Genomic DNA, 11556 nt, shown 5'->3' on the forward strand with positions numbered 1-11556 from the left:
ATTCCCTAATTGCGTTGGTTTAAAAACTAATTCCCACGGTACTGTCCACGTAGGACTGGTACAAGGTTCGTATTTTTTTTTTTTTTGGTTCAACATAGAACCGCTAATGGTGATAGCGGTTCTATACAGTAGAATCGTATAGAACCACTAACACCATTAGCGGTTCTTAGATAATAACCGCTAAAGTCATTAGCATTTCTTTTCTAATTTAATAATATCACACCTTTTTTTTTGGAAAAAAAATAATAACATCACACCTATAATATTCTCACGAAGAACAAAAACAAAGGAGTGCAGTATCATCCAAACTCCACAACACGACCACCGGACTTCCTTGCGGCGACCACCAAACTTGACCACCACGGCAGCGGTGTACGAAGACGTCCGTACGACCTCCACGACAGCGGTAATGCACATAATTTGTCCCAATTGTATATTTCAACCATCAATTTGAGAGGTTAGCCCTAATTTTCCCTTTTATTTTTTTTTCATTCATCATGTATATTGTAATTTAATTCCTAAATTAATTTGATACTAGGTGTATGTATGAGCGTAAATTTCTAAAATTTCATGGTGATAATGCAATATTTTATGAGTATAATTTGATGCTTTACTTAAGTGGTGGAATTTGTTCATGTCAAGCTCTGTTCTAGTAATTTGGTTCTTCAAACAATATCATTGCATGCAATAATTCATTAATTTATGTATTATAAGTTATATATTTTAAAATTGTGGTTTTGTGTAATTTGCATGTTGGAATTCTTTATTTAGAATATGGAGATGTCAAATTTCCCTCTACTCTGTTTTATGCGCGGGGAACTTGTAGAAACAGGAGGTGACGTGTCATATATTGGTGGGGAGAATAGATTTTTGCTAGTCAGTAGTTCTATGGGTTTCTCGGAGGTTCTAAGTAAGATATATGAAGTTGCGGGGTGTGATTCTCGATATTTTGAGTTGAAGATGAGAATGAGGTATTCTACACACAACTCATATGCAGCCATTCGATTGAATGATGATAGCTCATTAAAAAACATGTGGGCTGCTGTAAGACAATATTCAATGTCTAATATTCAATTGTATTTAGAATTTGTTCCCAAGCAAGCAAGTGTGGTAGATAACACGGGTTCTTTTCCTACCGTTCAATATTTTTTGGGTATGGTCCCAAACTCGCCAGGAAGAATTCCTAATGAAGGGAGGGTATCATTTACAAGAATGCTTACCGATGATCATTATGTTGTTGATCATTTATCGGATGTGACTTCTCCAACACCCTCACCTCAATCAAGATTTGCTTCCTTTGGTGATTATAATTCATTACACCCCGAGCTAGATACGCTAGGTGATGATGTTATGGTGGATAGTGATGAGGGTGAAGATGATGATGTAAGAGAAGCTAATGAGATGCTTATTAAGGAAAGTGCACCAACATATGATTTTAACAATGTTCCAGATGTAGACCCAGAAGTGCTTGATTCTTGGAGAACTTGGTCGGGGAACAACAACTTTTCTCTTCGGGGTGAGTTTAAAGTTGGTCAAGAGTTTGATACTTTGCAACAGTTAAAAGACGTTGTTAAACAGTATTCTATATCCAAAAATCAAACTTTTCGAGTGAAGGAAGTGCAACCTGAAAAATATGTTGTTGAGTGCATAAGAAAGGAAAAGTGCAAACGTCCTTGGAGGTTGCGTGCAATCAAGTTACCAGCACTTCCTACATTTAGAATTGTGAAGTACGAAGGACCTCATGCAAGCACATGTGTTGGTGAAATTAATAATCTTGACCATCCCCTTTTGTCGTCTGATTTTGTGTGTGATGTTATACTTGATCTCATACGAGCCGACCCTTCTTTAAAAGTTTGTGCTATAGTGCAAGTTATTAAAGATCGATTTCAATATACCATAACATACAAGAGGGTTTGGTTAGCCAAGCCAAAGGCAATCACTACTATTTTTGGAGATTGGGATAAATCATATGAAGAGTTATCCAAATTTATGCAAGCTTTAAAAGAGTCAAATGAGGGTACAGTGGTTCATCGGTGTACGACACCAACATTAGACCCTTCTACTCATGTGTTCCAGAGAGTTTTTTGGGCATTCAAGCCATCTATTGATGGCTTTAACCATTGTCGCCCACTTATTACCATTGATGGCACCCATCTTTACGGAAAATACAAGGGGACACTTCTCATTGCCATGGCCACAAATGCTAATTTTCAGTTGTTTCCTCTTGCTTTTGCCGTTGTTGAAGGTGAGACGGGTGATGCATGGGAATGGTTCATGTTATGCATACGGCAATTTGTTACTCAAAGAAAGGGTCTTTGTGTCATTTCAGATAGGCATGCCTCGATTTTGAAAACAATGACCGTTGTTGGAAGTGGATGGGAAGAACCACATGCTCATCACAGGTTTTGTATTCGTCATCTAGCCTCAAATTTCAACTCCAAATTTAAGAATGCTCACTTGAAAAACCTACTTGGTCGTGTCGCGGATGCACGTCAAAAGAATAAGTTCATACACTACTTTAACAAGATTTGTGAATTGAAATTGGAAGCACGTGAATGGTTGGCAGAGAAACCATTGTATAAGTGGTCAATCTATCATGATGGTGGTTTTAGGTACGGCATACGAACCACAAATATGTCAGAGTGCTTCAATGGGGTAATGAAAGGAGCTCGTTTTTTACCTATTACTGCTTTAGTAAAAATGACGTTCCATAGAGTGAATTCTTAATTTGTGATTAGGCGTGGTTGGGGTAAAAGAAGATTGCAAGAAGGTTATGAGTACAGTGAAAAGGCATTGAAAACTATCGATGATAACTTTAAAAAATCAGCAGCACATAAGGTTAATCCTTTTGATTATGAGAAGGGCTTGTTTGCAGTTGAAACTGGTTGTGGTAATCGAGCTTCTGGAAAAGGTGGTCATGTTCATACTGTGAACCTATCTAAAAGGACTTTACATGTCAAAAACTGACCATCTATATGCTTCCATGCTCTCATGTTTTAGCTGTTTGTCGACATCGAAGCTTATCATATGCTGATTTTGTTGACCCTTTCTTCAGAACAACATAGTATAGGGATACTTATAAGAATACTTTCATGCCTGTACATGATGTTTCGAGATGGCCTCCATATGTTGGCCCTAAAATTGTTGCTCCCCCTACTCAAAAGCGCGCCCCTGGACGCACCCCTTCAAGTAGGTTTCGAAACGAGATGGATGAAAAGATACGAGCAAAAAAGCAATGCAGCATATGTCATTTTCGAGGGCATAACAAGACCACTTGTAGATATAGGAATAGCAGTCAAATTTCGAGGCAAATCAATTTTATTTATTTTTAATAGTTTACATTAGTCAGCATGCTTGTGTTTAACATTCAATTGTAATTATACAATATGCAGTCATGTGCTAACCTATTTGCATTTATTTTGAATTCAGGTCAAATGGTCCACTCGGGCCCCCTTGACCGTTCCGTTCTTATTTACCAAGAGGGTCATAGGAGTGAGGATGTGTGGAAAGGAGTAGCACGAGGAGATAAGGTATTGTCATGTAGGGAGCATTTATTTTCTTTGACTCGGAATTGGGTAGTAGATGATCGAATGTTGAGTTATGTTAAGCAAGCAGGCTTCTATGGAATGCACAGACTATGATGTTTTGTAGGTCTTGATCGACCTCTCATTACCGCTTTGGTTGAGAGGTAGAGACAAGAAACACATACATTCCACTTGGCAATTGGTGAGGCAACTATTACTTTAGGGGATGTGGTCGTCTTGTTAGGGTTGCGAGTACACGGTGATGCTGTCATCGGATCCACTTCTCAAAAATGGTCTGCACTTGTAGAAGAATTGCTAGGAGTTATGCCAGGGGTTGATGATACAACTCAGAAGCCAACACTCAAGGGCTCTGCACTCAGATTATCTTGGTGGAGGAAAAACTTCTCAAACTTGTCCCCGGATGCTGATGACCTTACAGTGCAGAGATTTGCAAGAGCATATATACTTATGCTTATGGGATCTGTTTTGTTTACTGATAAGAGTGGTGATGCAGTTCAGCTTATTTACTTACCACTTTTGACATATCTTCATACAGCAGGAAACTATAGTTGGGGTAGTGCAACGCTTGCCTTTTTATATAGGCAATTATGTCGAGCTTGTAGACGTGAGGCAAAGGAGATAGGAGGACCTTTGTTATTGCTTCAGTTATGGTCATGGGAGCAAATACACATTGGTGTACCAGCAATATCTCGACTTCGGCAGGCCGACAATAATCCTCCAGAGCAGCAGCCTGAGGATGTAACAGATCCTCAGATACTTGGCTCTCAACATATGAAGGGCATTGACCCTTTAGCATGCAAGTACATCTGATTCTAGTTATAGGTTCTGTCTTTTTTTAACTTGAGATTTTTACTCTAATTTCAGTTGGTTACGTGTATACTTTACGCGCGTAGAATCAGCTAGCGGTGGCCTTTCATATTACAGGGACGCATTGGATCACCAAAGTGATGATCAGGTATAATTTTCACAGACTACTAGCTTCCCTTTTTCTTTCCTCTTTTTTTGTTGGTTTATTACTAGTTTTCTGTTGTCAGATGCTATGTATGTTTTAGCAACTTTTAATCTTAGAATTTCTGATGGTTTTAACAATTCTCTACTTTGTCAGTAGGTTGTAGGTCTTCTTACATTTCACAAGATAAAGATTGATACATTTTAGTACAAACAGTTAAATAGAAACTTAAAATACAATGCAAACTTCTTTATTTTAACATATTTGTAGTCCTTCAATTCTTATTTCTTAATGCAGATTCGGTATAGGTTCTTATATTAATTCCAGCATCATATGAGCTATGATAAGTCAGCATCATATGAGCTATGATAAGTGCCAAACTTGTTTGCTGAACCCACTTAATGAACAAAATGTTGCAATGCTAATTTATTACTTTTATAATGCTTTAGAGTAGTTGATTCATCTGTGGTTATATACCAATTATTTGTATATTTGTTTACTTTCATAAAGCAGGCTACATCTTTGTTTACTTTTTTTTAAAACCAATTCTTTGTTTACTTTATTATGCTGAATATTGACAACATAGAGGCTTGAGCTTAATTAGAACCATTCTTGAAGCTGAAATGCATAGTTCCAAATATTTAACGCAATAATACAACTATTTTAAAACGATAGATGTACAATTTGAATGTCATCTCTTTGGTGTATGCTTTTAATAAATGACATGGCAATCGTATATGGAGGATATTCTTTCTTTACTTCCGGAAATATGTCGAAGCGATACACATGTGTGGCGTACTTACTCACCATTAATTTGTTTTGACATTATTAAGTATCATCTTCCCGATCGAGGGATGCGACAGTTTGGATTTGACCAACCTATCCCTCTTCCGTGTAACACGAGTGAGTCACTTCATCGTATTGATCGTAGAGGTGCAAAAAACAAAAATTATGTCAAGATCCATGCCAAGTATTTAGAAGAGTGGAATAAGCGAGAAGATAGAGTTGTTGGTGGCACTTTGGCCAAGGGTCAAACAACAACATTGGATGCCTATTTAGCTTGGTATCGGACAATTACAAAGCTTATTATCACTCCGCCGGACCAAGAACGTCCTTCAACTAAATATCAGCCCGCCTCTAATGAGTTTGTGCTTGTAAGAATTACGCAATGGTGCTTATGTGATTTTTTTTTCTGATGACAATTAAAATTTAAAGAGCTAACTATTTTCATTTTTATCTAGTCTGAAACAGTTGCTAAGGTTGTGAGAACGTGCACTCGTGTGGAAGAGTCTACTTCCGATTTGCCCGTTGATAAAGCTTTGGAGTTGGCATTGCACACCTTACAAAGTTTAGCAAGTTCCTGCACCTAGACCTTGCATACAGTTGGCAAAGCATACATGCTCCATGATGTAGGTGTCACCACTCAATCAACATCCTCATTAGGTATCCTTGCTTCTAGGCCACCACGACACCTCCCTAATTCTCCTACTCCTGCTCCTACTGATACTTCTATTGCTGTCACTCCTACTATTGCTGCTGCCACTTCTACTACTACTCCTGCTGCCACTTCTACTCAAGCTGCTACTGCCACTTCTTCTGCTGCTACTGCCACTCCTTCTTCATTTGCTACTGCCACTCCTCCTCCTCAATGTACTCCTCCTCTTTGTCCTCCTACCTCACCACTTACTTCTCCCATATCACCACATACTACGCTCAGCCCATCTTCATTCTCTTTGAACTACGAGTCTTCTCCTCATCAATCTTGTACTCCCAAACTACAATTAACATACCTAATACAATCACGCACCTTGCGTTCTACTATTTCACAGCTATCACCCAATACAGAGGTTAATGAATCTGCATTTGGATCATCGGAACATCATTAAAAGAAGCAGCGTGGATCCTAGGTGTTAGATAGCTAGAAGCACTTTTTTGGTCTTAAATTATATGTAAATAACATTTTATTTATATTTTGATGAACATATGTTTAGTTTGTGTTGGAGAAAGGCATTAGGACTTTTGATTTGTATATAATAAACTGGATAATCTTTGCTATTAACTTTGTCTTGGATGAAGGCATATTTGTTAGTTTGTCACAGGTTCTTTATATTAGGCATTATGCCTTTTAATATTTTCAGGTTCATATTTTTTTGGAGCACACTTACAGGTTTAAATAGCAGTTTTAAAGTGGTAGGCTCACAAGTAAAAACCGCTAATGCAGTTTGCAGTTTTACTACAAAAAACGCTAACAGTATTTGCGGTTTATATGTCAGCTTTGCCAATGGTGTTTGTTATTTAATTATTAGAACCGCTAATGGTGTTAGTGGTTCTATACGATTCTACTGTATAGAACCGCTATCACCGTTAGCGTTTCTATGTTGAACCAAATATATATATATATATATGAACCTTGTACCAGTCCTACGTGGACAGTACCGTGGGAATTAGTTTTTAAACCAACGCAATTAGGGAATTAGTTTATAATTAAGCAATATCTACGGAAATCGTTACCTCCGGTTCATTTTAGTTGCAACAATTTCCATTTTGGGGTGGTTCATATTACTTGCAACAAAAAAAATTTCCTTATTTGGTAACTTTTGGCCTGTAAAATTACATATATGCCCTTACTTTTTTCTTAATCTATTTTATTAACACTCCTAATTTCATTTGCATAGTTTGATGATTTAATTAATTAAATTAACTACTCCCACCAAATTTACCCCCTTCCCCTTTAAATTCCTTCATCTCCAACCACCTTCATTGAATCTGCATTCAATTCTAGAAAATGGTTAGGAGAATTAAATTCTGGAAATTTTTTCCAGAAATCACACCCCCCCCTCTCAAACCCTACCTCTTTAAATCTCTCTCTCTCGTCCTTTCTTATTCTCTCTCCTAAAAAAAACTGGGATCTTTCCCCTTTCTCTCTCTTCATCTTCTGGGTTTTTTTACGCCGATTCACCCCATTTCACTCTTGAAATGTCTTCTTCTCAACCAAAAATAATAGATCTTGTAAGCCATGAGTCCCTTTCTTCTGGATCCACACGATCCCCACCTAAACCTGAGGTAACCACATACATACCTTGTCGTGGTTCTGGGGTGATGAAGCCGCTCCGTCGTGCTTCTGTAATTGCTAGGAGGAAGATTGTTGAGGCGAAGCTTGCTGAATACATCTCAAGCGATGAGGATGAGAAGCCGTCAAAGGTTTCTGGGTCCAAAAGGCCGGTTCCGCCACCTCACAGCTGATGGGCGTTAGAACGGTCGCACATTCCATACTCAATAAAACACATTTATTAACAAACACCTTACACACCAAGCATAATGATAAGTAAGAGTTCGGTCCACAAGGAACGGGATATGGTTGCTAAAGATCTTAACTCTTAAGCTAATTCGAAGTCTATGTCAATTGGGGTTCGTCAAGTAGACAAACAAACTATGATTCTAAATCGATGGATTAAAGATACTAGGGAATGGGATCCACTCAACCAAGGCAATTAGGCAAACGGGGAGTAAAATAGACAAGGTATAGCAAGGACAATATGTAAAATCAACCTCATGCAATGAGAAAACAACTCACACTACTAAACTTAGATTCCTCATTAGTCTAGCAATAGATGATACATAATCAAATTGCAATAAGTAAAGACATACTCAATTTACATTCCCATGTCAAACTAAGCATATCATGCTATCAAGCTCCTAAGTCAAGGGTAGCTAATCCTATCATGAAGAACTAACAAGCAATCTCATATAATCAATTTAATTGCAATACAAACATCGTCAATGCTTCTCCCACATTTGCATAATTAATCCAAAAGGTTGAGCTTCACCCAACCCCTAGCAAGAAGACTACTCACAACTCATGTTTATCAACATGCAAACAAGTATTAGGGTTCTAACTTCTTCAATAATTGGGGAAAAGTGATTAACAATTGAAATAACTATCATCCAATAACAAATAATTATCAAGAACTAAGAAGATTTAAATATCATGCAAGAACAAATAAGACTAGAATTTGAATGGAGAAAAGTAGAAGGAAGTTACTAATTAAAGCTTGGAAATGTTGAATACAAAGTGTCAATTCTTGAGGATGAATCTTGAAACCAACTATTACAATGATTAATTTGATGAAAACTAAGCTAAATTAATTAAAAGGAATGTTTCAAACTAAGAGAGATATCTGAAAACTAGGCTACTGTTCGCTTCCCTCAAATGAGCTAAAGGGGAGGTATTTATGCTCCCCGAAAAACATAGGGAAATCCGTAAAAAAAAAACGGATTCCCAGCGAGGAGCGCCCGCTCCACAAAGAGCAGCGCCCGCTCCGTTCTGATGCACGCCCGCTCTTCCTGCTTCAGTGGGAAGTCAGACTTGAAAGTAACAAGGAGGAGCGCCCGCTCCTGGTAAGGTGCACGCCCGCTCCCCTGTTCTACAGCATAGGCAGTCTTCAAGTTCAAAGGAAGGATCGCCCGCTCCTGGATAGGTGCACGTCCGGTCCTCACAGACTCTGCATTTGGGCAAAATGTTGCTGAAGTTGGGGAGCGCCCGCTCCAGGGGAGGTGCACGCCCGCTCCCACTGGAGCGGGCTCTCCCTTCTTTGTCTTCGAGAAATTAAAATTTACTCCATGATTTGAGTGCTTGTTAAATTAAAATATAATACATGCAAAACATGGACAAACACAAGTAAAGAAGGGGCGAGGCCAAGATACAACATTTTCATTCAAAAACGGTTACAAAGAGGGGAAAAGATTACAAAATCGGGTTTAAATCAACATTATAAGTGGTCAAATAAACCACTTATCAACAGCCCAGATCTGAAGGTTGTTTCCACCAAAGAAGGTGGATCTGCTGCTGTGATGGCTGTTCCAACTGCTTCACCGCCACCAGACGCTAATTCTAAAACAGGGTTTCTTTGTTCCAGGAGCTGACTGCCGGAGAAGTTCTTCAGCCACCCGCTTCCCATCCCATGATGGGTGGGAGTACTTTTGGGACTAGCGCTGGTACTAAGCGCTTGAGAGGCTTACCTCCAGGGGGGCAGGATCCAGATGACGTACTGGAGGCTTACCTCCAGATCTACTACCCCCAGTAGTCCCTTCCCCCATACTAATTGGGCAGTGCAATTTATGGTTAATTATGTTATTGATGAGTCCCCTGTTCTTTGTTATGCCTAGTCTGATTTTGTTGGTTGATTGGGTATGTTTTGATGTGTTTCCTGTTATGTTTGGATATGTTGTTTGGGTATGAGTTGTTGGTTGTTTGGGTATGAATTGTTGTTTTTTAAATGAATTGTTGAGTCCTCTGTTATGTTAGGATATGATGTTGGGGTATGAGTTGTTGGTTGTTTGGATATGAATTGTTGATTTGGATATAAATTGATGAGTCCCCTGTTATGTTTGGCTATTATGTTTGGGTTTGAGATGTTGGTTGTGTGCTTCTGTAATTGTTTATGGAATATGAACTGGTCTGTTGGCTGACTTGAGGAGTTGTGATTGTGTGTTGGTTGACTGCTAGGAAGATTTTGTTGATGGGTCCCCTTTCTATGATGCATTGAATCCCATCCAAATGATGAAGGGACTCATCTGATAGCTATTTGAGTGTCATGGCTGCTCTAGTTACCTCTGATTGAGGTTTCTATTGAGGTACCATAACTCATTGATGCCTTGAAAGAGAACTGTAATCCTTTCTGATGGATGATTAGTACCCAAAAAAGGTTGTGTTTCCATTAATAACAAAAGGTTGTGATTTTTACAAAACCAAACTAAATTAAAGTAGCATACAAGACTACCTAAGAATGTTTACATTAAGTATTTACCAAAATACACCTAACCAATACCAACAAAAACAACAAAAAAACATGTTAAGATTGTACTGGTTATGTGTGGCAGTCTTTGGCTCAGATGGTTTGATTGTGCTTCCTTATATTCTTCAATCTGCATCTACTTCCATTTGAAATTCATTTGCACTTGTACTTGGGATTGTGATTGAATCAAGATAGGAAACAACCTCTACAATTATTCCTTGTCAACTTGAAGCAAATCTGGTAGAATACCTTGCCTGTCTAGACTTCTTTTTTTCATGTGTGGTGTTATGTAGTTGTTTCCTCCTTTTCTTGTTAATACCTCAATCATGCATGACTGAAGTGTAATCCAACTGTATTTGTTCAACTCTAGATCAAATCCTTTGAATGCTATTTCAACTTCTTTGATGAGATCATCTAAATTCTGAGGGAATGACTGATACTGCAGTGATTGAATGACATTGAATAGTCCTAAGTCTGGAACATTCATGTCTGGTGATTGAGCTGGTTGAAAAAATAAATTGTATGTTGAATCCATATGCTTGACATGCTTCTTGAAATTCTGCATCTTGTGGTATTTGGTGAGGCCTAGCATTGTCCCATTGAATAGTTATGTCCTTGGGAAGCTGTGGTGGCCATTGTTCATGTATTGTTGGCAACACATGATTAAGTAGCATGTCCCTTATTGCTTCCTTATTAATACTCTGGACTGCCTTAGCCTCTATGGTTCCCTTGTCTCTGTTTTTACTCTTTTTCTTTGCTTCCTCGTACTTGACAAAAGGGAAAAGACCATACTTCCCATCATGTAATAACTGTTTGTTTGCATCATACAATGGTTTCCCAATCATGCCCATAAACATAGCCTTTATCTTGAACCTTTTGGACTATTGTGCTCTGTATGGATTGTCTTTTGCTGGAAGAAGGTAGAATGTCCTTGTTTCTGGGTTTATGAAAAAACACTTTTCATAAATGTGTATCCATTGTTGCATGTCTTCAAATGAAGGGTCCTCTTCTGCTGGAATTGGGGTTATGTGACTTAGAACCCATTTCAGTCTTGCTATTTTATGCTGGTCAGTGAGTGCTGGTTTGTTTGTGCTTGTGTGTGTTCTCAGTCTACCCCTTTTCCTTAACCTGTGAATAGCAGACTTAGAGACATGAAGTGCTACAGCATATCCTCTTTCAGTTTGTCTTTTGTACAAAGGCACTGATGTTAAGAATTCATCAGTGTACTCCTTTTGTTTTCTGCCAACAGTACCTATTTTTTTGGTCC

At 38.4% G+C, this 11556-nt stretch overlaps 3 protein-coding genes across 3 annotated transcripts; 2 read left to right on the top strand and 1 right to left on the bottom strand.

Annotated features, from left to right (window-relative positions):
* Nucleotides 1–249: 249 nt before the first annotated feature.
* On the top strand, nt 250–3299 carry LOC145583785 (uncharacterized). The gene has a single exon (XM_081640761.1). It carries the CDS (start codon nt 775–777, stop codon nt 2725–2727), a length of 1953 nt encoding a protein of 650 aa, XP_081496887.1. The 5' UTR covers nt 250–774; the 3' UTR covers nt 2728–3299.
* On the top strand, nt 3093–6566 carry LOC145569422 (serine/threonine-protein phosphatase 7 long form homolog). Its single transcript, XM_081628769.1, has 5 exons — nt 3093–3189; nt 3430–3530; nt 3693–4500; nt 5328–5648; nt 5736–6566. Exons 1-3 carry the CDS (start codon nt 3093–3095, stop codon nt 4353–4355), a joined length of 861 nt encoding a protein of 286 aa, XP_081484895.1. The 3' UTR covers nt 4356–4500; nt 5328–5648; nt 5736–6566.
* A 3934-nt stretch (nt 6567–10500) lies between these two features.
* LOC145569433 (uncharacterized) lies at nt 10501–11140 on the bottom strand. Its single transcript, XM_081628777.1, has 2 exons — nt 10838–11140; nt 10501–10728 (listed from the first exon to the last, which is right to left on the bottom strand). The coding sequence occupies exons 1-2, from the start codon at nt 11138–11140 to the stop codon at nt 10501–10503; spliced, it is 531 nt and encodes a 176-aa protein (XP_081484903.1).
* Nucleotides 11141–11556: the final 416 nt, after the last annotated feature.

The sequence above is a fragment of the Chenopodium album genome, chromosome 2, assembly GCF_948465745.1.
Source record: "Chenopodium album chromosome 2, dcCheAlbu1.1, whole genome shotgun sequence".
Taxonomy (NCBI): Eukaryota; Viridiplantae; Streptophyta; class Magnoliopsida; order Caryophyllales; family Amaranthaceae; genus Chenopodium; species Chenopodium album.